General features: G+C 36.3%; 1 protein-coding gene across 5 annotated transcripts in view; it reads right to left on the bottom strand.

The window, feature by feature from the left end:
- Positions 1-105: 105 nt before the first annotated feature.
- Positions 106-25,134, bottom strand: part of shc1 (SHC (Src homology 2 domain containing) transforming protein 1) — a 42,772-nt gene continuing 17,743 nt past the window's right edge. For 3 of the 5 annotated variants that reach the window (XM_051866760.1, XM_051866761.1, XM_051866763.1), the window contains 12 exons: positions 21,178-21,342; positions 19,036-19,106; positions 15,273-15,336; positions 12,016-12,135; positions 9,663-9,716; positions 8,397-8,448; positions 7,977-8,103; positions 6,596-6,755; positions 5,873-5,930; positions 5,358-5,480; positions 3,096-3,331; positions 106-2,962 (listed from right to left, as the gene is read on the bottom strand). In XM_051866760.1, the coding sequence (XP_051722720.1) occupies positions 2,834-2,962; positions 3,096-3,331; positions 5,358-5,480; positions 5,873-5,930; positions 6,596-6,755; positions 7,977-8,103; positions 8,397-8,448; positions 9,663-9,716; positions 12,016-12,135; positions 15,273-15,336; positions 19,036-19,106; positions 21,178-21,342 (1,359 nt within the window). In that variant the 3' untranslated portion in view covers positions 106-2,833. Of the gene's footprint in view, positions 2,963-3,095; positions 3,332-5,357; positions 5,481-5,872; positions 5,931-6,595; positions 6,756-7,976; positions 8,104-8,396; positions 8,449-9,662; positions 9,717-12,015; positions 12,136-15,272; positions 15,337-19,035; positions 19,107-21,177; positions 21,939-25,134 lie in introns of those variants that run through there. The other 2 variants (XM_051866758.1, XM_051866759.1) reach the window with 2 other exon arrangements.

The raw sequence follows: 25,134 nt of genomic DNA, 5'->3' as shown, positions 1-25,134 counted from the left end.
AGGCTGGCTGGTATATAAAACTAATCTAGATCAGAGCCCTCAAAGAAATGTCAGTTTTATCATTTTGTGCTAAACAAGGCAATAGGTAAAATGAAACGCACCAAGAAAGATGAATGATATATATGTATTTATATATGTAATCTATCGTTTGATACAGGTGTAAACATTTATGTTTTCCCCAAAGAACAACAACATAAAACAAATTATTAAAATAATCAAAAACATGTATTTTTGTTTTTTAAAAAAAGAAGCAACAATTATATAGGCAAACAAGAAAGAAATAGCCTTTGGCTTAGAAAATAGCAAACAACCAACCACAACACAAAAGTCAATATTACCATAATAACAGGAAGGGTTTCCATGCAACAAAAGGCTGCTGTGAAATATGAAAATGAGCAAACAGTTGAGTGGCAAGTCAGAGTTGTAATAGCCAGATTATTCCAGACCATTCCAGCCCTGCGTATGTATGCATCCACGCACACAGACTCATAAACACACTTTGTTTAAACTCCATTACCGTTAGTGACCAGATCTGTGGTGCCATCAGCACATAAAAGCTGTGACGTCAAATGATAAAAAATAAAAAACATCCAATTTGAAATAGGCTAAAAATCACACAAGTGTGAGGGCTGGTCACATACAGCTGCAGCTGGAATCCGTCTGGATTTTATAATGTGGAATGAATGTTGACCGATGACTCAAAATACACAACTTACATCCATTAAAAAGTCTAAAAATAAAACCGTTGCCCATTTCAGATTCATAAAGCATCCAGATAAGGGTCTTTGTACATCCGACTAAGCAAATCCTCATCATTTACATAGATGCGTGTGATGAACACAATGTGATTGCGTTGTCTTCAGGAGAGCTTGTCAAATCTTACTCCTTTGTTTTTTCACCCAGTACAATCCTGTGAGTTTGCAAAATCCCAAGGGATTCATTTGACACAGATCCACACAGTGAATGACTGGTTTTAGACAGAGCTATTAGCATAGGCAAAGCTTATTTACATGTTCTCTTATAGGGCATCTAAAGTTGGTCTCCGAATAAGAGACAGAATTAAAGGTGTTTATTCACAAATGCAAGTTTAAGCAACATAACATGATGCTAACCGATTTTATTTAACCCACAGATCAGCACTAAACTAAGCACAGTAAAAACAGCATAGCAGAATTAACGTGCAGAAGAAAATGAAGACTGCTTTCCCAAAATCTGTACTAAGCCTCACTAAACTTGTGTCATTTTTGCAGTAGATTATTTTTTCAGTTTCGTTTTATTAAGAAAAGAAAGTGTCACGATTACCCATAGAACCACAAAAGGCGACTGTGTTTTATCGGTGTGTCTGTGTTTGGTGAAAAAGGCACAATCAATATCAGAGCAAACAAAGATGAAAAAAAGTGGTTTCCTGTCTGTGGCTTCAACAGAAACTGCACTTGTGGCTGCAAAGACACGTTCAGAATTCGTTTGGAGTGCTCTTCCTCTTCCTGGACGGAGTGTCCCCTTGCAATATGCATCATTTAAATGCAGAGTAATTATAGTGAATCTTTAAAAACAAGACGCATATTTCACGATACACATATCCTCCCACTTTCTCAAGGCTCTCAACATACTGAAGCAGCTGAAACTTTGTGAAAATTGATAGTCAATGCGAACAGAAGAAACATCCACAAGGAAAAGACAAAGAAAAATAGAACCTCCATGTCCCAGAATAAAACCATCCAGCCGATGATGTCATCAGCTGATCGACGAGATGACATCATTGCAACAAATATATAAACTCCTGTTTAAAATGACATCATAAGTAGGCTTTAAACTGTTTGATATCAAACCGCAGTCCCTCAGTCTTACACACCCATTTTGACAGATTGCACTTCATTTTCTTTTCTCTCGTCCCTTTTCTCCCAGGCTGATATATATATGATGTTATGTGGAAAGGGAATGTTCCCTTTTTCCACACACTAGTTCGTAATACCTCATAATGGGCAGCGTAAGTTCCTCACAGCGTCAGCTTAATTGCATAAGGAAAAATCCACACAGCTTCCATGCTGCTAAAGCTTTCACATATGTTCAGGGTGTTCCCAAAAGGCCAAAATTCCCAATTTTCCTAGGGGATCGTGTTCGGAATCCTGTAAAGGGTTTTGTGGGGGTGAGAATAAGATGCATTTTGAGTGTTATCCCTTGGTGGGAACACTGGAAATTCCGGTAGGATTTACAACGGATGCGATTGATTTGATGCGGATGGTGACATCTGTGATTGGAGAATGAGTGCTGTATTCTCTTTAAAGTTTTGCATATTCATCAAACAGTCTTGAGACCACGGCAATGTGAGGATTTACAAACAGACCACAACAAAATGGCTCTCTGAAAACGAACGACCAATATGAAGCTTGAGTCTTTGGATTTCGCCCATTGCACTAGATGTGAATCTTTAGAGTGCTACAAAGGTTTTGAAGTTTTAGTACATTCACATCAACCCTCGACTCTAAAAATGCCCGGGCCTGTTGCCATGGTTACAGGTGCACCCCAGTCTTAATTCAAGACATGATATTGTGTTGGGGAAGTGATGTCATATCAATTACGCATCAGCTTCTCTTTCAGACGCCTTATTGGTTGGGTTTTTGTAATCACTTATTTCAAGTAGAATGATTGCATCGCTTCTTAATTTCATGGTTGATGCGGTACAAAATTCTGTGTTTCTGTGAAGATATGATTAGCTTACACTTCCATTTGGAAAAAAAAGTATTTCTCAAAAAGAGTCTGGCAAAAAAGAAGTAAGAAAGGGAGGAGTTTTTTCTCTCTTAAAAGTGTGGTGGAGAAAAATCAGGCTTTTTTCTCAAGCTCGGCGATCAACTGGCTGCTGCAGACACACCTCGCTTCCTGCCGAGATGATTGGCAGCCGGTTGTCCATGTGATAGCTAATCAAGTGACTGACACTTTCGAAACGGTGGTCTTTGGTGCGCACCTACAAATTGTGAAAGGAAAGATACAGAAGTTAAACAGTCATATTAATATGCTATAGAATTATATAATGTTTTAATAATGTTTTAATAAGGACCAAATATTGACAATGTGGTATTTTTCACCATCTTACTCACCACTCCCTCTGGATCCACCAGAAGCAGGTGTTTGGGTTGGCCGCCCTGCTGTCCAGTGAGGACGTACTGGCCTGGTGTGGTGCCTGACTCCCGCACCAGGAAGTCTCCATCCTTGGTCAGGAGTCTTTCGGCCTGTCTGCGGCTTAGAGGTCCGTGGAACCAGGGCTCGTTCTGTAGCTGCTCTGCCATAGGGGGCGCCACTGCTCCCGACACGCCTAAAGCAGCATCAAATGGCTCTAAAAGACAGAGATCTTTGGTGAATTTACTTTCATTTATTCTATCTAGCACTTATAACTACTACTAAAAAGGGCTTTTCACACTTGAAATAGTTAACCCTGGGTCATTCTAAACCCCGGGTATATGGAATCCTGTAGGGCTTTTCACACTACGCTTAACCCCGGATTATCGTCGTTCTAAACACCGTTTTTAACTCCGGGTAAAGGAGGGTTTTACACTTGTAATTTAGAAACGGGGTTAGCACCTCTTTTTACCCAGGGTTACCGCCGCTTTTACGGTGTTAACCCCACATTGCGGTGCCAAACTTAGAATTTTAGAATTTTAGTGAAGTAGAGACCATTTCATCCAGGGTTTAGGAATGTACAATGTGAAACATCAGCTTATGAATATCCAGGATTAATTGTTAACACAGGGTAAAGTATGAGCAGTGTGAAACATGAAGCAAGATAACCCAGGATTCTGTTTAGCCAGGGTTTATAATGACCCAGGGTTAACTATTTCAAGTGTGAAAAGCCCTTGTGTTATCTTGCATCACGTTTCACACTGCTCATAATTAACAATAAATCCTGGGTATTCATAGGATGATGTTTCACACAGTACATTCCTAAATACTGGGTTACCAGTCTTTATTTGCATATTTGCAGTATCGGTGTCACTGATTGGATGAAAGCAGCACGTGACCTGTTTACATAAAAGCTCTAGCATTATTGCTGAATGTACTATCGAGTTTATATTGAATAGACATTTTGGACTATAAAAGCTAACAATTGTCATTTTCTGTCAGCATTTTACATGTTTCCTCTCAAACGCTGAATTTAGTGTTTATATACAATGCGCAGTGTTTCCATGACTGTCCAAAGCACACAAATATGAGTATGCGATTGGTTGCCTGTTGCTAACCATTTGGCTGTAACATTCTAACACTGCATCGTTTCACACTGTACAAATTTGCCACTGCAATGTGGGGTTAACGCTGCAAAAGCAGTGCTATCCCTGCTTCAAAATTACAAGTGTGAAAAGTTCCTTTACCCGGGTTAAAAGCGGTGTTTAGAATGATGATAACTCCTCCTTAGGAGTCATTCCTCCTTAGGAGTCTCCAGAAACATTCCTCCTTAGGAGTCACCAGAAATAAAAGGCTAGACTGTATCAATATTGGTGATTTTAACTTCAGCATCAAAAACAGAGTTGAAGTTCAGAAGACTGATTAATTTTTGCAAATCACACTGTATGAATTAATTAATTGAAAACAACGATTCAAGCATTTGTTCGCATCATCATTTCAAAATAAAAGAGCCTGAGTGGAATTTGTAATGTATTAAAATGTTTTTTATGTACTGCTGTTTATTACTATGCTTACATTCTTATACTGATTCACACTAGTGTTGTCAAAAGTACCGACATCAGTACCAAGTTGGTACTGAAATTTTAAAAATGTGACGATACCAGCATTTCCCACTAGCATTTTGAGCGCTGTTGAGTGGATTCTTAAACACCTCTGATTGGCCATCGTGTTCACGCGCTCAACAGATATGTCTGTGATTGGCTAAAATGATCAACGCTTCAAAAACACGTTGTAAATAGACACACATGAAGCTCTTCACCGAGCGCTTACACAAATACACACGGGAGCGTTTGAAAGCAGGGGTCTATCAGCAGATCCGTCCATCAGCGGATATATTAGGGATTCACTGATAGACGTCTGCTTTCAAATGCTCCCATGTGTATCTCTTGGTACCGAAGTCAGTACTTTGGACAACACTCACACACAAAAAAATAAAGCATTCTTCCTTGTGTTTATTTAATGAAACACATTGTGGAAAAATGCTTAGATTTATATTATTGCTGTATTCTATTGTTTCAGTGATGCACACACACAAAAAAATTACTGAAAAACAGTATGGAGAATGTTTTGAATATTTCAAAATTTATGTTTTTAAGCCATTTTAGAGCAAATACATAAATATCATATATTATATTATTAAAACATCTTTTTTCATGCTATATCATCAAGCAAGTGTTACTCACTCATGTCAAACGCATCTCTGTGAGCATTTCCATTGGCTGCTGCAGCGGCCGCCGCTGGGGTGCGGGGTTTATCCACATTGACGTATGAGGGGTCATCAAACAAGCCTCCTTCCTTAACACCCACTGAAAGGGAGAGAGAGAGAGAGGCCAGTGAGGTTAAAGTGAGTTAACCTTCAGATGAGTGCGCTTAAGCGGTGCCATTCTGAGTCCTATTGTCAGCAAGGCCGGCGATCCAGAAGCCACCTCTCAAAGGAGCTGTGTAATAGGTTTGGGAAGAGTCCAACAGAGAGCAACGGACAGTGACAGAAAAACCGCTGACTCACTCTGCAGAATGACATTCTCAGCTGAGAGGAAAATGAAATGTAGGGAAGTGTGACAATATAAGAATGACAAATACTATGTGGCACTATGAAAGGAACAGGGCAGGGATTATTAGTGTGAAAAGTGTGTGTGTGTGTGTGTGTGTGTGTGTGTGTGTGTGTGTGTGTGTGTGTGTGTGTGTGTGCAAACCTGACCTGGCAGAGGAGGTAGAGGCTGCTTGTGAATATCGTTCTGGCTGGGCTGTCCATAGGGCTGTGGAAACATATCACATTAGAGTGTTGACACATTTATTCACTAGTGGTGTTTCGTTAAAGAATGAATTTGTGTTTCTGAATCTTTTAAGTGAATGAAAATCACTTTTATACACTATATCACTTTTACATACTGAATCATACTGCTTGTTCACTGAAGTCTCTCTCTTTTGAGACGATGAGCTCTAGTTTGAAATGTGTGACTGCTTTGGTGGCTTTACAGCCTGTAAAGACTTACTGTAGCATGAGCTAATAGCATTCATTTGATTGTATTAAATTAGTATTTTAAATTAAATAATAACAATTAATAAGCAATTCCAAGAGGGTCCTCTTATCATCGGTGCTCAGACCCTAATGATTGTATTTTTTGTATACCTTGACAAAACTTGCTTAGCAGTTCACACAATGAGGGGAAAATTTTGTTGTCATGTGTAAGGAAAAAGCTTATGATGCTTAAACACTGTCTTCATAGATTTATAGATACAAAATTTAGACTTGTTTCAAAGAACGTTCTTTGTAACGAATCAAGTCAATGACTCGATTCACTCATAACACATAAAAGACACTCATTTAATGGTTGCCACTTAATGGTCACTGATTCAAAAGACTCACTGAGATCAATCAAACTAACTGACTAACACATGCTCATAGAAATGTGTGTCTCACCAGCGTGGCTCCTGTACTGTGTCCAGGACGGGTTCTCATGTCAACCAAGCCTCCAGGGGGAGGCTGTTTACCCGGGAAGTTATTGTAATACGGAACGTCAGGGGGTGGAGCCATGTCCTCTTCCTCTTCCTCCCAGGCTGACCCATCAAAAGGAGCCATGCTAAAAGAGAGAGATAAGCATTATTATATTGTTATTTTTTAAATTATATTATTATATTTACATTGGCATGCTGTTTGAGTGATGTTAAATGATGTATTGCTTTTTTCTGAAACAAGCAGTGAACAACCAGCAGTAGGAACAACAAATAATTGAAAAACACTCCAAAAATAACTTTGCAACAACATACATCATTTTTTGAGCAGTGTTATTTTAGTATTATTTAAGGTATTAATTAATATTTTGAATTAGATTTTATTTTTTAAATTTCTAGTTCTCATCTCAATTTTAGTTTAGGTTTTAGTAATTTTGTTATGTGCTTTTCATCACCTTGGAATTGTAAGGTTCTATCTGACATTCTTGTCAAAATTTATTCACATATTCTTATTCTGTGACAACTTATTTACATTATGTGATTTTTATTTTAAGTTGTGTACATTTTAGGACTTTTTTTAGAAAACAAAAAGATTATATTTACAAAGTCAAATGGAATGCAAAAACTTTGAAGCTCAATATCTGAAAACTGCTCAGAATGCAGATAGAACCTTATAATTCCAAGGTGGCGTTTTGTCATTTTTATTTTACTAATATTTCTATTAAGCATTAATTTAATTTTGTTTCAGTTTTAGTCTTTAAGTTTAATTTTAGTTTCAGAATATATTTCAGTTAGTTGTTAATGCAACATTTCTCATTTTCATTTAAGCTTAATTTTTTCATCTAATACTTATAGGCTATTTTATTTCATCTATTTCAATTAACGAAAAGATTTTAAATAGTTTTAGCTTATGAATAGCTAATATCAACACTGTTCTTGAGATGCAACATTGCATAAGATATTAATACTTGTTACCATAGATAGTACGTTGAATATAAAGTATATTTGGTATATCTGGAAGATTTTCCAGAAATTTTAACTGGACATAGGACGGACACACAGACACACACACATAAAAAAATTGATGTTTTACAGTGTACGTGTGAGTAAAAGCAGTGCAAATAGACACAATGGCATTGTGCTTTAGCATTCATAGCCAACAAGTCTATACCAACATATTTTTCAGGCTCATAAGGGTATTTAAGACTCGTTTACATACAGAATTACATACAGAAACAAAAGACACACACACACACACACCGGATATTAAGGTCTCTTCCAATGACGCTCGGAAGATAAATGTAAATGTTTGCACTACATGTTTGATCAGGCCCCACACACACTCTTACCGATCATGAGGGGTAACCAGTTTGGGGGGATTCTTCAGGTACTGTTTAAAGCGCAGTTCAAAAGCCTGACCGATGGTGCTGATGACCTCCTGAGCCAAGCCCTCTGAGCATTCCAGGATATGACACGCTACAATGCAGGAAATTATCATCAAATATCATATTCTACAATATCAGATATTATAGATCAAGATATCATGCAGACATTGCTTAAAGGTATAATTCACCCAAAAATTAAACACGTCATTCCAAATCAAGTCGTTTCATATCTTTTGGGTAAACGATTCCTTTAATTAAAGAAATATTAAATAACGCCTCATAACTAAGTAATTCGGTATTAAACATCAATTGAAATAAATGGGAAAGCAGTAATTTATAATTAATTTACAGATGTGACAGAATTCAATGTGAAAGTGTTTTTACCTCTTTGATTGACGGGGTCTTTGGCGACGTAGGCAACATACTCTGCTGTGTCCTGGGGAGAAACAGAAAGAAAGGGATGGAGAAGAAGAAAAGAATGAACAGGAGGACATTAAGAGAAATTACAGAATAGACACACAGAACAAAGGGATAAGCAGAAGAAAGTAACTCTTAGTTGAGGCAGCCTATTCACTAAAGGGCAGGAAGCAGAAGAGGAAACAGTGGGAGAAAAAGAACAGATGACTACAGACAGCGGGACAGATGAATAAGACAAATGAGCGAGGGATGAAAGAATGAAACTGAAGCTGATAGATCCATGAGCAAGATGAAAATTAGGAAATTAAATGTATCTAGGGATGTATCAGTTAACAGACTAAATGATTAAACGTATTTAATTAAAATTAACTATCAAATAATAATAAAACTAATCATAATAATAATAATAATAATAAAAAAGAAAATATAAATTAATTTATTTATATATATATATATATATATATATATATATAAAATATTATTTATATATATAATTATTGATTTAAATAAAAGATTAAAATTAAAATTAAATAAAATTATTGTATTTCCTATTATTATTATTATTATTATTATTTGATAGTTAATTTTAAAAAATTCTAAAATTTTCTAAAATTATTATAATTATTAGTTTATTTATTAGGTTATTAATTAATAATTATAATAAATATAATAATATTATTATAATAATTAATACATGTAATAATAAATATAATAATTATAATAAAAAATTAAAACAAATTCATAATTAAAATTATTAATTCAATTAGTTATTTAAATAATATATTTGTGTTTATATCAACAATTAAACACACATATTAATTATTAAATAATTAAATGTATTCTAAAATTGTGCTTTATATTTATTAATCCATAAATAAATCAATTGAAAATAATAATTACTTATAATTAATTATTAGCATACATCCCTCCAGCTGTCATGCTGCACTACAATACACTTTCAAGGTCTATACAGTGAATGCACTCGTTACTTAAAGAGAAATGCTCTAACAATGACTACATTAAGCCATTTTCTTTTTAAAAGCAATCCAAGGCTTTGCATGGCCATCAGCTCGGCTAATTACAAAACAGATTTGTGCTGCAGTTGATTAAATCAACAACTGATAAGTTTAATCAATGAAATTAACAATGACGATCACCGGCCACTGATGAACATCCCTAGTAAAGACAGAAAGAAAAGTAGAAAGATATATCGAGAGACGGGGTGTGACTCACTGGATCTCCTCCTGATGCAAAAGAGATGGACTGCATGTGATGGTTGGCGATAATCTGTAGGGAGAGAGGGATGGAGAAAAGGACAATGTGACAAAAAAAAGACAAAAAAGCGCAGTGGGCATGGCATGAAGAATGAGCAAACATGTAAGTGACAGAGGATGAGTGAAAGCAAAGGATGGACAGAGGGGGAGAAAAGAGGAGAAATGATGTGGTGAGACTGCGGTCTAACATAGAGGAACAGAGCAGTTGTGTGCAGTAATTCTGCATGGTTTAGATTCATTAAGATAAACACATATCAGCAGGGCAATTACTCCAGGCCCTATTCTGGGCTCCAGTCAGCTGCCTGCTGAGCAGCCCAAACGCTGATAAACCTCACTGCGCTAATGCGAAACACACTGGCGTATAACTGAAGAATTATTAGCGAGGAACAAAAAAAAAAAAGGCCTGTGGTGCAGCTGTAAACAAGCCAGAGGATATCTGCTCCTGCCGACTACGCCAACTTTACATAATCTATCGGGCCTCTGGGTACCACACTTATTTAGTTAAACGTCGACAAATATCTGAAGATTAGCCCCTTGGAAGACCTAATGCAGAATACTTCTAGCTATTTCTATTTTCTACTATTTAGACACACTAAATAAAATAAAAAAATACAAGAAATAATTACAATTAAAAACAAAAAATAAATAAATAAATATATATATATAAAAGAAATACACTAAATACACTAAAAATGTTTAAAGACCATTTACACCTGGTAATGACATCCATCTTGGATGATCTAATTAAAAATGGCGAGCAGTTTTATTTTACTTATTTTTTATACCATTATATTATTAATATTTTGAATTTGATATTTATATATTTTTCATTTTAATTTTAGTAGTTTTGACATGTGCTTTTTAAAATATTACTATTTACTAGGTTTAATTAATTTTTATTTGTTTTATTTTAAATTTTTTTAGTACTTTAACTAAACTTATTTCAGTCAGTTTCCAAGGCAACATTTTTAGTCTACGTGTTTCATCTAATATTTACATTTTATTTAATTTCAATGAACAAAAACGTTTTAACGCTTTTAGTTTTAGTTAATAACTCAGGCGAGACTAGAGCTGTATGATAAATTGGTGAAGACCGCACTCACGATTTAAACACCCATGCAAACTTATTCCTAAATGACATTGACTTGGCTGTGTCTATTAAACCTTTGACAAGTGTAGTCACAGCCCTGTTGCTGTCCCACAGAAAGCAGCTGTCATCTATTGGTATGAAACAGCTTCACAAACAGTTTTTTCAACCACACAGTATAATTATTTTTGTAAAAGTGTATAGTTCTGATATAAACACTGATGTCTACAGTAGAAATCAAAATAGACTAATTGCCTTCTGAAAGCAATCTGACGCTTCAAATTAGAATTGTATCAAATAAATTGTTACGCCAGTAGGTGGTGAATACTGACTGTTAAAAAGATTCATTTGTCATTGAATCATTCAAGAGATTCGTTTAAAAAACACAGATTCATCCTGTAATGAAACAAGTGAAGTGGATCAAGTGCATCATTGAATCATTCAAATTTTTAAAAATATAATCCAAAATTAATTAAACTTTTTTTTAATATAGTCTGCAGCAATTAACATTTTGTCAGAACCTCTATTAAATTACATGTTATTTTGTTCAGTTTTCTACTCAGAACCGTGGGAGAATCGTGATCTCTATTGTAAGCAAAAAAAAAAAAATTGTGATTCTCAATTTAACCAAAACCGTGCAGCTCTAGGTGAGGCAAATTAGTGTTTAACACGTCTCAAATGTGTCTCCTGTGACCACTTGCAACAACCACTTGTCATTGCGTGCTGATAAATTACAAAAAAGTAAAAATGTACATAATAATAATTTTGCATTTTGCATTTTTGGATTTTTCTTTTCAATTCACACAGAACCAGCTAATTTAAAACCTGTATTTTAGCACAATGGATGATTGACAAGTGAGTAGAAGTTCTTTTGCTTTCTTAGCTTATTTAGCGCTAACAATTTGCGATCAGAGCCAAACTAGTGTTTACACTTTTCAGGGAAAATCAACCTATAATTCACTTATAGCTGTTTCTGTACATACTAGCACAACCAGAATATGAGAAAAGTATTTTAACATTGCAAAAATGTTCAAACTTCACTCTTAAGACATACAGAGAAATATTTTATTCAGAAGGGATAGCATAATTCAATCCAACCCGTCCTGCTGTGAAGAGCGTCTGCATGACGCAGGCCGCTTTTATCATTAGATGAGGGTAACAGTGAATTTCATACAAGAAAGAAGGCACCGTATTATAACGTCTGTGTGCATGTGTGACGTCTAACCTGTTTGCAGTCGGCTGCCAGTAGGTTCAGACTGCTGGTCGACACGGTGAGGTTGATTGTCATTCCAGCAAACTGGAGATTACTCTTCCCTAAGATGGAGGAGAGACAACGAGAGGAGGGCTGGAGAGAGACAGAAACAGACTCCATTAATTACACCAGACACCCAGGTTAAAAAAAGAAAAGCTAAAAATTTCATGACAAAGATGATGAAAACTAAATATTTTATGAAAAGAGATTTTAAATGGGAAACAGGGAACATTTTAAATAATTTGGTCTGTCTCAACTCAAGGCCTGTTTCAACTCATATAACACATATAACCCGTTTCAACTCATAACACATATAAGCTGCAGAATTTTTCAATGCCTATAGTAACACGTCAGGCTCAGGTTAAGGCTCAGAACGATTTATTTAAAAGAAATTAATACTTTTATTCAGCAAGGGTCCATCAAATTGATCAATAGTGAGAATAAAGACATTTATAATGTTTCTATTTCAAATAAATGTTGTTCTTTTGAACTTTCTATTCATCAAAGTATCAAAATCTATCATTGTTTACACAGAAATATTAAGCAGCACAACCGCTTTTAACAGAGATAATAATAAATGTTTCTTGAGAATCAAATTAGCATATTAGAATTATTTCTGAAGGATCATGTGACACTAAAGACTGGAGTAATGACTGATGAAAATGTTTTGCAATCACAAGTATAAATTGCATTTTAAAATATATTAAAACAGAAAACATTTTAAGTATAATAATGTTTACTATAAGTATAATATTACTGTATTCCTGACGCTTTATATAAATAGATGCAACTACAAACTCAGCAGAAAAAAAAAAAGATTTAAAAAAAAAATGCAATCATTTGTAATACACGCTTTTACAAAGCAAAGAAATGTGAAATACCAGAATGAATTAGGGTAAGTGTACCTATTAAGCCCACTAAAATCTAAGTTCAGGTGTTTTTCATAGATATTGAAATGGTTTATAAGAAAAATAATTTGTTAAAATGCAAGATTAATCTCTCATTTGAAAATGCATAATTAGTTGATGTACATTTTAGAATATAAAATTAAGATATTTTATGAATACAGTTAGAAGTTTGGGCTTAATTGGTACTTTTGGCACCATTTAAGCCTGCATGTTTTCCAAATAAGCCCACATTATGATTGATGGAAAAAATATAGAAATCTATTGGTTTTAAAGAAGTAAAACATCAATATATTCAGTGAGAGGGAAGTATTTAAAAAATTCTTTTACTAATGTTTGATTAGAGCCCTGGGTGGGATGGGTAGGTGTTAGTGGCTGGGGGTCCAGGCCGGTGGTCTGAAGCCTTAAGTCGGCTTGACTCTGGAGTTGTAGCTGGAGTCAAGCTGGAAGCTTGACCGGGTGTATCCCGGGAGCCAAGCCGAGTTGGGGCTCCAAACTCTGGGCTTATAGGGGCCTCCTAGCGGGCCCTCCATGCTCGGAGTATAGAGCCTTAACTCGGCTTGGCTCTCGAGTTATGCCCAGTAATACATAAGGAACTTTAGGACAAAATGGGCTCTATCTCAATTGAATTAATGTGTGTAATTTGTGGGCCTATCTAAATATAGTTGTAAATTAAGGTAGTAAGTAAGGTAAGTTTAAGTTAAAGTAAAAGGTTAGTAAGGTAAAAGTACACAAAGAAATGTTATCATTAAACACTTTCACTCAGAAAATTGATCAAAGTTTGTAATTAGAGGGATTCCTCATTGAAACACATAAGGTGGGCTTAAATGAAGTGAGTAATGGTGAAAAAAGACTGTTTTCCTTTAAAAATGTAAGATATGTTTACAAAGATATGCATGGAGCTTAAATATAATGTGGACTAAGCATCATAGTGATTTTCATTGTGCCCACATTAAGAAATTTTAAGATTTTTTCATTTAAGTTTAGCTTGTGTTGGCTATAGTTTGTATGCATTTCGTGGCGCTGTACCATTGAAGCCCATCTTTAAAAAAAAAAGTTAATTTATGAAAATAATCTGTTCTACAAAACAATTTATAATGTATTTATTTGTAAATTAATGTAAAATGAATCACAAAACATTTAGTATTTGTAGTTCACATGCTTAATTCTTTGTCAGTCTATCTTTCAGTAAGGCTTATGGTTTGACATTGAGATTAGCTTTGTGCTCAAGCTAATAAAACTCATCTTTCCATTTAAAGGAAAATGATATAAAATGATAAAGTACTATTTGTTTATACACAAAAAACAATACATTTATTTCTTATTTGACATAATATCTATATACTTGCTGAAAATTGAATGGCTGAAAATTGGAGAAATGTGTTGATTTCTGAAGGGTCCCGAAACCCAAAAGTTTTTGGGTGTCTTTTTGTGAGGTCCCCTGAGATATAATGCACATGAGTGGGGCTAACTCAACTTTGCCAAATGTGATTGGTATGCAATAAAAATGTCAGGAAAGTAACAAATCACTGGATTTGCTAAAATAATGAGCAGCAAAAAATATGATTTTCTCTTTTTTTTATTTGACTTCAAAGTTGAAAGTGGGCTTAAAGGGTACACTTACCCTAGTTCCACATGCAAGAACAGCAACACAAACACTTACTATTCCGTAAATCTGCCTAAATCCAACAGATCCAACTACACTTTGGAGTTTAGTTTCACTTTTGTGTAAATTAATTAACATTTGGATATGAATACGACCCTCTTCCTCATGTAAATTAGATTTAATGATGACAATGTCTGTAATAGACTTCAAGTGCCATACTACTGATAACCATTTGTAATTAACAGCTGTTATTAAAGGGACAAAAAAAATGTGATAACCCAGAAATTATTTTATTGTCTGCACAGAGCTGCAGTAGAACACAACATAAGCCATCTGCTACAGTTACGCTGCTGCTACGCTTACACACCATTTATGCATGATGTGTGAAACAGGTCTGTCTTGATCATAACCAAGGCAGGGCTCCTCACTCATACACAAACCCTATAAGCAAACTGAAAGTGGTGTTGCACTCAACAACCTCTGAAACCAGCCATAAACCAAACACCACAGTCTGACCAGCCGAGACACTTCAGCAAACGTGCGTATGTGAGAGATAATGTTTGCTGAACATTACACAGTAACATTTTTACTGGAAACTGGTTGGGCCGTAGAACACTGTGAGGTTTGTGAGCTGTAACTGTAACTAACAAAAGTGTGAATATATTGCAAGGCTGAAAGTCTATGTCTGAGAAAGTAAGATAAGATAACGCTTTGAATACCTTTCTCCTTCGCTGAGCTCCTTTGGCACCTGGTACTGCCTCACACACCACTGATATTGCCTCCCTGAAATACAAAACATACGGTTATAAACATACACACATGCCGCCTACACGTAGTGAAGAGAACATAATCAGATTGTTAGATGAGAGTTTCCATCACACTCCTTTTCATGCATTCCCAAATTTCATATGGCTGAGGGACAAATACATTAGAAAAATGCTCCAATCTTTCCACTTCCTGTCATCACACACATGCAAGCAGGCAGACATGCATACACCAAGGTTCTTGTTCACTTATTATTAATAATTACTTCTTATTAATATCACTATTGTTACATTTATTTATGCCAGTAATAAATTTATGTCAGCAACAAGGCTATTTTCCTGGCGAAAACAGAAAAAATAACAATTTATACAATTAACAAAATACATTTCAGGTTAATACAAGATAGATATTCTAAAATAAATTTTTTTAAATACATCAGTTAAACATCTCTGAATAAAACCATTGTTTATTTATATTAAAAACATTTTATTGCAGCCCAATAAAATGTTTAATAGTCATTGTAGTTTGACATGGAAGGCACAATGGTGGTCCTTCACCTTTTAATAAATAACATGCGTAAGTCTTGTATGACCTAAACGGCATCTAGTAAAAACAACTTGATCATACCTAGATTTGAAATTAGTAAAAAAAAACATTCTTATACTTGGACTTATTTTGTATAACTTGTTTCCTTTGCATTTATCCCATTCCATCTGCCACACGTTATTAATAGGAGTTTATTACTGGTCTGAGATCAGAGGGTGGAATTTCTATTGTTAACAAAACAATTTATCTGTCAAAAAAACCCACCCAAATAAAAAAAGAAGTGTCTGATTGACATAAAAAAAAAATAAAAAAAAATGCAATAACCAAACTGTGATTGGTTGTATTTTTTTTAATCTTGGCATAAGCAGAATAAGTCACAAGGCTGTCATCTTTAAAACACTCAACATTAATAAATCTCAAAATGAATATCCATTTCTCATCATAATAGAGTGGTGCATTCCCTCAAGATTTTTCGATGAGGTTTTATAATGGGGTTTTTCAATTTATGAGTAAAATAAAGCCTGTGATAAACATAACTTGACGATACTTTGGTGTTTTGTTTTATAACATAAACTGCACAGACTCACACCCCAAACTATCTTATCTAGTTACTTACTAGAAACATACATTTTTTTTTTTTTTTTTTAATTACTGCTTTTAATTTCACGTTTTCGGTATGGGTGTGTGTAATTTACTGACAAGTTATATTTACCACAGGCTTTATTTTACTCATAAATTGAAAAACCCCATTATAAAACCCATTATATAACCCCATAGGAAACTCTCAAGGGAACAAGTGGCGAAATAGTCTTCTTGGTTTTGACATCATCCTTGTACCACTCTATGCTGTAGGGCTGCACTACACAAACTACTGTAATATTTCACTATAAAAAGCCTTGTGATGACTGAAGTGCAGCATTTAAAATAAATGCTTTTAGCTTTAAGTATTTTATATTTTTACAATAAGGTTTAATTAGTTAACATGAACTAAGAATTAAAGGGTTAGTTTACCCAAAAATGAAAATTCTGTCATTAATTACTCACCCTCATGTCGTTCTACACCCGTAAGACCTTCGTTCATCTTCAGAAAACAAATTAAGATATTTTTGATGAAATCCGATGGCTCAGTAAGGCCTGCATCGCCAGCAATAACACTTGTGTTTCAATAACACAATAACCTTATTTCAATGCCCAGAAAGCTACTAAAAACATATTTAAAACAGTTCATGTGACTACAATGGTTCAACCTTAATATTATAAAGCGACTAGAATACTTTTTGGGCACCAAAAATAACAAAATGGCGACAAATAGCAACAAAATATTCAACAATATCTAGTGATGAGCAATTTCAAAACACTGCTTCATGAAGCTTCGAAGCTTTATGAATCTTTTGTGTCGAATCAGTGGTCCGGAGCGCATATCAAACTGCCGGAGTCATGTGAACTATTGAAGTTTCAAAACACTTATGATGTAACGAAGCCTTGTTTACCGAAATCATGGGATTTTGGCGCTCTGAACCACTGATTCGAAACAAATGATTCGTAAAGCTTCGAAGCTTCATGAAGCAGTGTTTTGAAATCAACCTTCACTAGATATTGTGGAATAAAGTCGCTATTTTGTTATTTTTGCCGAACAAAAAGTATTCTCGTCACTTTATAATATTAAAGTTGAACCACTGTAGTCACATGAACTGTTTTAAATATGTTTTTAGTACCTTTTTGCACATTGAAAAAGGGAGTGTTATTGCTGGCGATGCAGGCCTCACTGAGCCATCGGATTTTATCAAAAATATCTTAATTTGTGTTTCGAAGATGAACAAAGGTCTTACAGGTGTGGAACGACATGAGGGTGAGTAATTAATGACATAATTTTCATTTTTGGGTGAACTAACCCTTTAACAATACTTCTATAGCATTTATTAATCTTAGTTAATGCTAATTTTAAAATGTACTAATACATTATTAAAATCAAATATTGTATTTGTTAACATTTGTTAATGCACTGTGAACTAACATGAATAAACAATGAACAGCTGGATTTTTATTAACTAAAATTAAAAAAAGATTAATAAACACTGTAACAAATGTATTGCTCGTTAGTTCATATTAGTTAAAACAGTTAATACATTAACTAATATTAACAACCGAAAAATTAGTATAAAATTATTAAACTGGTTCTTTTTTGGTTATTGACCATAACCTATCAAGTCAGACACAAAAGTGTAATATCGGTAAGCAAACAAACCATTTTTTTTAATGTGTATTTTTGAAAAATAAATAAATATATAACTACAATTAAAATTACAACTAGGTGAAAATTGCATTTAAAATATGAAAAAATAAATAAACAAAAATTAGTTACTTTTCAAAACTACAATAACTTATAGACACCCTCTTAATGCTTTTTCCTTGAATGCATTTCACCCTCCAGCGAGAATCGAGGATTATGCATGAAAACAGTTTATCGAGCAGCTGCTACTGTCAATATTGAGAAGCAAATGTGTGTTACGTCCATTAACAAACAGCAGCGCAAACGCACACGCAAACACAGAGAGAAGGGAGGAAACCATGAGGGTTCCAGAGGATTCTATTAAAAGACTTTGTGGTTACACAGCAGGGCTGCTGCTATTATAACGCCTCCTTCTTCCCTGATATCTTACTCCCATAAAAAAGCACAAAATTTCATTGTGGAACGTGTTGCACTAGCTACTAATGTGGTTTAATACGGCATATATGTCATGTATATGTCGTATATATACACATACAGTCTCATAGTTCTACAGATAACAACTATTAAACACTTTCATGACCCTTCATATGTGTACCCATATACATACATGCAGATTATTCAAAAAAAATGTGAGAATGGAAGAAACCAAATGGTTGTGAGAATAAAAAAAATGACTGTGTATGGTCATTATTTAGCATTCCTCTCTTGCGTTCTCTTTCTGTCACACTCTTTGAGAGAGGAACATGAATTTTTCATTAGAGGAGGGGCTTTTAACCAGACCAGTGCGAGAGAGTGTATGTTCCTGCACATGTGCATTAGGATATGAGGAGAATGTACGCCTAAATCACTCCTGTGGGACGCTGTGAATATACATCCACTGGAAATTTGAGCGAATATGAGAGGAAGTGCAAGGCGAGAGTGAATGTGTGTGCGTGTGTTACCTGGTAACCTGAGTTCTCGTGTTGAAGTCCAGTGCTCTCATCGACTGCAGCACCTCCACACAGCCCATATACTGCAGCAAAGACAAAGAAGACAAAACCTTCACTTAATGCACTTCCTGTGAGAGACCTCCAACCACAATTCAAAGCACAGAATGCAGCTGAGTGTTGCACAGTTGCCTTGTGTCAAGATTATTGAGTTGGCCACACATCTGCAGTGCATGTGGTTAAGTGTGTACGTGTGTGTGTGTGTGCATTTTATGAGAACTGATGCTCTAATAACGAAGCACTAATCAAATAAAGCAGTTCTCAATGTAGTTCCTGCCCGTAGACTTTGGATTCATCTGAAAATGCCACACATTAAAGAAAACACAATCCACTAAGCATATTAAATGGACTGTTTCACTGAAAGAACTGAAAATCAACAGAACTCCAAGCTGTTAACCAAACTTTATGTCAAAATTAGGGCTACGTTATTTAAAAAAACAACAAAAAAACAATGCTGTTTAAACATCAAGGCAAAATAATAATAATAATAAATTTCCAAAGACAAAGTGCAAAAACTACAATCAAATCAGAAATGCCTATTGTCTTCAAATTAATGTTTTGCCCAAACTCTTAAGGATTTTCACACTTCTGTATGATCATTAAAAAAAAACAAGTTAGGCTTCTTTCAGTGACCAAAAAGTGTAAAATAAAAGTTAAATAAATAAAAAAATAAATAAAAAAATGTGTTTAACTTTATTTTTCTAAATTATTTATTTTTTATAATTTTCTATTAATTGATCAGTCCACTTTACATTCATAGTTGCTTTAATAAATTAATATTATTATTGTTATTATTATTATTAGTAGTAGTAGTAGTAGTAGTAGTAGTAGGAGGAGGAGGAGGAGGAATGGATTATTATTAAATAATAATTTTAACAGTACAATAGTAATAGTATAACAATATTTTTACATTTTCTTAAGAAAATACAAGTACCATTCGCCTATGCAAATCTCACCACCACAATACTAGGATGTTCTGGGATGTGTCTGAAATCGTCTTCTAACACCGACTTTGGTAGCCTCCATGTTTACTTACAAATGAAAGGGTTTTTTAAAGGGTTAGTTCACCCAAAAATTCTGTCATTAATTATTCACCCTCATGTCGTTCCACACCCGTAAGACCTTCGTTCATCTTCAGAACACAAATTAAGATATTTTTGATGAAATCTGATAGCTGTATGACTCCTCAATAGACAGCAATTTAACAACCACTTTCAAGGTCCAGAAAGGTATTAAAGACATCGTTAAATTGGTCGACGTGACTGCAGTGGTTCAACCTTAATTTTATGAAGCAACGAAAATACTTTTTGTGCGCAAAAACAAAACAAAAAAAACGAATTTATTCAACAATATCTTTTCTTCTGTGTCATTCTCATACGTTTTTTACGTCTAGCGCTTCCAGGTTCTACGTCTGAACGCTGGCTCAGTATTGGCATCAGCATCACACACATGCGTCGTGCTGCTCACGTGATCAGCTTCGGCCAATACCGAGCCGGCATTCGGATGTAGAACCTGGAAGTGCTGGACGTAAACAACGTACAAGAATGACAAATTATGGTTGAACCACTGCAGTCACGTCGACTGTTTTAACGAAGTCTTTAGTACCTTTCTGGACCTTGAAAGTGGTGGTTATATTAGTGTCTATGTACGAGTCATATACCTCTCAGATTTCATCAAAAATATCTTAATTTGTGTTCTGAAGATGAACAAAGGTCTTGCGGGTGTGGAGCGACATGAGGGTGAGTAATTAATGACAGAATTTTCATTTTTGGGTAAACTAACCCTTTAAGCACTTGCAGTGTGAATGTAGCCTATGATATGACTGCAAGCCTATGAGATTTCTTTGCCCGTTTTATTATCAACCACTTGTGACACTACACCTCTCCTCAAGTTAAGGTAAATATTGTATCTGTAGCACAAACAGTATTCTTATGAATTATGCAAAGCTTAATACTTAAGGTTAGGAGTTTATTCAAGTAAAAGCACCACTAATTAAATCAATGGAAAGAGGAAAAAAAGGGAAACCCAACCAGAAAAGAAAGCAGAGGTTGGAAGAGGACAGATAACTGGACGGACAGACCCATACATGCATCTTACCCTGACAGTGTAAGAGACCCCACTGGTGCTGACCACATTGTCCGAGTGCAGCCAACCTCGGGTCGGCTTGTTGACGAAGGAGCCGTGCCGTGTCCACTCATCTCCGCCGAGCTGGCCCCCTTCCACACGGGCCCTCCGCGAGGCCCCGCCCAGCCGGTTCATATCCTGTGGGGGACGAGGAGGAGGAGATGGGGCTGTTAGAGAAAGGAGAGGAAGAGGAGGAGGAAGAGAAGAGCTGGCGGCGGAGGTCCTAGTGTCTTCCGGAGACTCTCCCAAACCTCCCTGACCGCCTGGCATGCTCGCCGGCCTGCTGGAGGCCTTCAGGCCTGGGAGCAGAGTGGAAGACACGCCCAGCCGCAGGGCTCCCATCTTGGGGAAGAAGGAGCAGAGGGTGGTGGGGCTGTTCTCAGCCTGCCGTGGAGACGAAGGAGGGAGAATGGGGGTGAGGGAGGATGAGGAGAGAGAAGGAGGGATGCCAGGAGGGGTGAGAGGAGTGAGAGGAGCAGAAGAAGGGAGGGAAGGATTGGACGCCGTCTCGTCTGTTGAGCTGAAGGAGTCGCTCCTAAAGGGCGTGTATTTGGTTTTGGGGACGAGCTCCATGATGTCTCAGCCGTCTCAGTGTCCACTTAACGTCCTTAAATATCTTTCCACGTTGCTCTATCGCAATCGATAACTTGTCTTCCCTGGTCTTTTATAGTCCTCTTTTTCCCTGCATCCACCAATTCCTTCATCATCGCACCAGAGAGATGACAGTGTGCTGACTGTTCAGTCCGGAAAGTATCAAAAACAGGATGTGAAAAGAGACGAAAAGACAGATGCAAAAAAGTAACGTTTTCTGTTGTTGTCATACACAGCGTGTAGAAGGTTTTGCATCAGATCTCAAGTCTGCATAGAGCTTCCTAGGACACTATAAATCACTAAATATAGTATGATTGTCATGTAGTAATTGGTATATTTATAAGTGCCTTAGACACACTCCCTCTCGATATATGTGTGAAAGAGTACTGTTGTGTTTTATATGCACGCAATCGTGTTTATGTGTGTGTTCATTGTCTTTGCATGTGCCGGGCTCCACTCTACAAGCTCTTGTCTGACAGAGTCCCATAAAAAGCCTATTAGCTGCAGCTGAGACTTTGAGAGAGGAGGCTTCCGTCAGACAGACGGATCAATAGAGTGAGAGAGGAAGAGAGCGGGAAGAGATGGATGGAAAATGCTGAAAAACTGATCCAGTGAATGTGGATCATTTAATGATGATTCAAACTGCTTCGCTCAGTGATTATTAGACCGACACCGATCAACATAATCTCCTTCGTTTGGTTTAAAAACTTAATTTAGCCCAGGTGTTAAAAAAAAGTACACCAGAGATCTTCAACAGTGGGTGCGTGACCCCTAGGATGTCCGCTAATTACAGCGTGATTTAAAACTATCTTATTTTTGTGAAAAGATTTAAATATGCATACAACATTAAGCTAAAGTGCAGTTAAATGTTTCATTTTTCTTTCAACATTAAAATGTATTAAGTAAAATTACAAAGTAGCCTGATTTACTCTGTACCTTAATAATGATGATTTTTATGGGGTTCAAGAATCATAAAAGTATATAAATATATTAATATGATACTATACACGTTATTTTAGGCCAGGTTTAAATTCAACACTTAATTTCATACAGTAAAAGAGGGCCTAAAAAGTTTGATGTGCGCTATCTAGCACCTAGATTACATGAAGTCTGAGTACACGCAGGCTTACTTGTACCGTAAATCTAAATCTGCCACCTCACTTCCTGTCACACATCTAAGAGCGCCTGGCGCTGACACATACCCATCTTTTCCCGTCACTCCCTTTCCCTCCTCCTCCAGATGATTTTGGGACATCTGTCGCCAAGCCGAGCTCTATCCCTATCTTTCTCCTCCTCTTCCTCTCGTTTTTTCCAGATCACCTCAGGCTGCTCTGCTTTTGCGCCCTCTGCGCTCGTCTCTTTGAGTCTATCCTCCTCTCTATCCTTCCTCTCCTGGAATCCCTCCCTCAGCCTCCACACCGTGTATCCCACAGCGTTCCTCCTCTCCTCCTCCAGCTTCTGCCTCTCCAGCTCTCTCTCCCTCTCCAACACACTCGCTCTCTTCTTCCAGATTATCTCTCTCTCCCCCACGCCCCCTCCCTCGTCTTCTTTCCCGTTCTCCAGGCTGTCCTGCTACTCCTTTATTCCTTAAAAAAACACCTGAGCCTCTTTGCAATCTGAAATTAATCGCAATAATTCACTGAATCGAAAAAACCCAGAAAAAAACCTACAACAAATTTTATATTATACACGGATAATTAACCCTGATAAACAACAGCCTGTAGAAATGTGATTTAGAAAAGGACAAACTAGACTCGGAAAACCCTGAAACAGTTAAGTCAAAGTTAAATATGGCTGTATAGAAGACAACATGGGTTCGAGCACCATTTAGAGAACCACTGATTGTTTGGTGTTATCTGTGAAGAAGTTAAAGTGTGACAATCCAGCTGCAAAGGAACTATGATGTTCCTAAAACAAGCACGTTCCAGCAATGTCAGGGTGATGATAATGAGACCCGATTGGCCAAATCTGAAGTACCGCCTCCAGAGATATGCTCATTAGATGCTAACTGGAAAATCAATCAGTCGCTCATTAGCCTAAATGACACCTCAAAATCAGGCAAACAGTCTTGGATGGAGCAGCTCTTTATAGATCTGCTTCCTGAGTGAAAACCTACCCTCTAAATGTCATTTAGCAAAGTCAAACACCGAATTTAACCGCACCAATGCACTTCCCCAGTGTAAAGCACTTTGAAAACCTCTGATAGAGAGGCAACAGTCTTGTAACCTCCAACAGTTCTGAGCAAACAGACCAGGGTAACTCTAAACCTCACAAATGATTAGCATTTATAGACCATTAACAGTTTCTACACCAGCTAGTAGCCAAGTCCAGCCGACTAGGGCCAAATCCAGTCTTGTTCTATTTACAATGGTTTTCACTGCATATATTTTACATAAGCAACCACAAAAACAATTTGAGCTTCTATTGTCGTGGCTTGCTTTGCCCCTTCAGGTGTTTATGATGTTTTTTTTCTTTTTAGCACCAGTGTGTGACCACAAAGCCTCAGGGCTGCAAAAGGAGAGACTGTCTTGCCTCAGATGTGCATGAACAATTGTGAAACATTTCAAGTTGTTCCAACAGATGTGACTGGCAGTCAAAGACAACGAGGCGTTCCTATTATCTCAACTGGAGTTACACAAGACCAGAAGGACCCAGGGGATTTATGTGCACTGAACTGCACTGCATCTACAAGAAATCACGTTAGCGGTGCTATTGGGCCATTCTTGCAGTGAAATTTCTCATAGAGCACCTATAAAAAGAACGGCTCGGACACGATTGACAAAGCACAATACGATATGAGCCTGCGCTGCAAGTTCGTAAACTGTATCACAACATGGCACTGAATCAGTACTTTAGCACTGCAGAGTTCACTGTATCCAAACAGCGTTGCTCTTTTTTTTTTACTGTGCACTTACACAGAAGTGTCCTAGACTTGACTGTATTTCAGAGTTGCTCATGAACTTTATTGACGTCAACACAACATGGCACAGAAGTAGCACAGTGTTTAGGAGAACCTGTACAGAGAAGTAGAAATCAAGAAGCAGACCATAAATAAAAACATTTAAATAATATCAGTATCAGTTTAACACACAATGGTAACCTAGCTTGGGTGTAGCACCTGTCGGTTATAGGAATATGGCAAAATCCCTGTATTGATATGATGATTTGTTTCAGAATCCAGTAAACATGAGTGAACGAGTCGCTGAATTGTATCTAAAGGTTGAGAGGTTCCTGTTCGTCTGAAGTAAACCAGCCACATAGACTATTGTCAATCACAGGTGTAGCTAACATGTCTTTAAGACATTGAGATTAGCTGTTTTGGATCACATTATTCATAAA

This window comes from Ctenopharyngodon idella, chromosome 16, assembly GCF_019924925.1.
Source record: "Ctenopharyngodon idella isolate HZGC_01 chromosome 16, HZGC01, whole genome shotgun sequence".
Lineage (NCBI taxonomy): Eukaryota > Metazoa > Chordata > Actinopteri > Cypriniformes > Xenocyprididae > Ctenopharyngodon > Ctenopharyngodon idella.
Note: the sequence above shows the minus strand (reverse complement) of the source record. Positions and strands in the feature narration are given on the sequence as shown.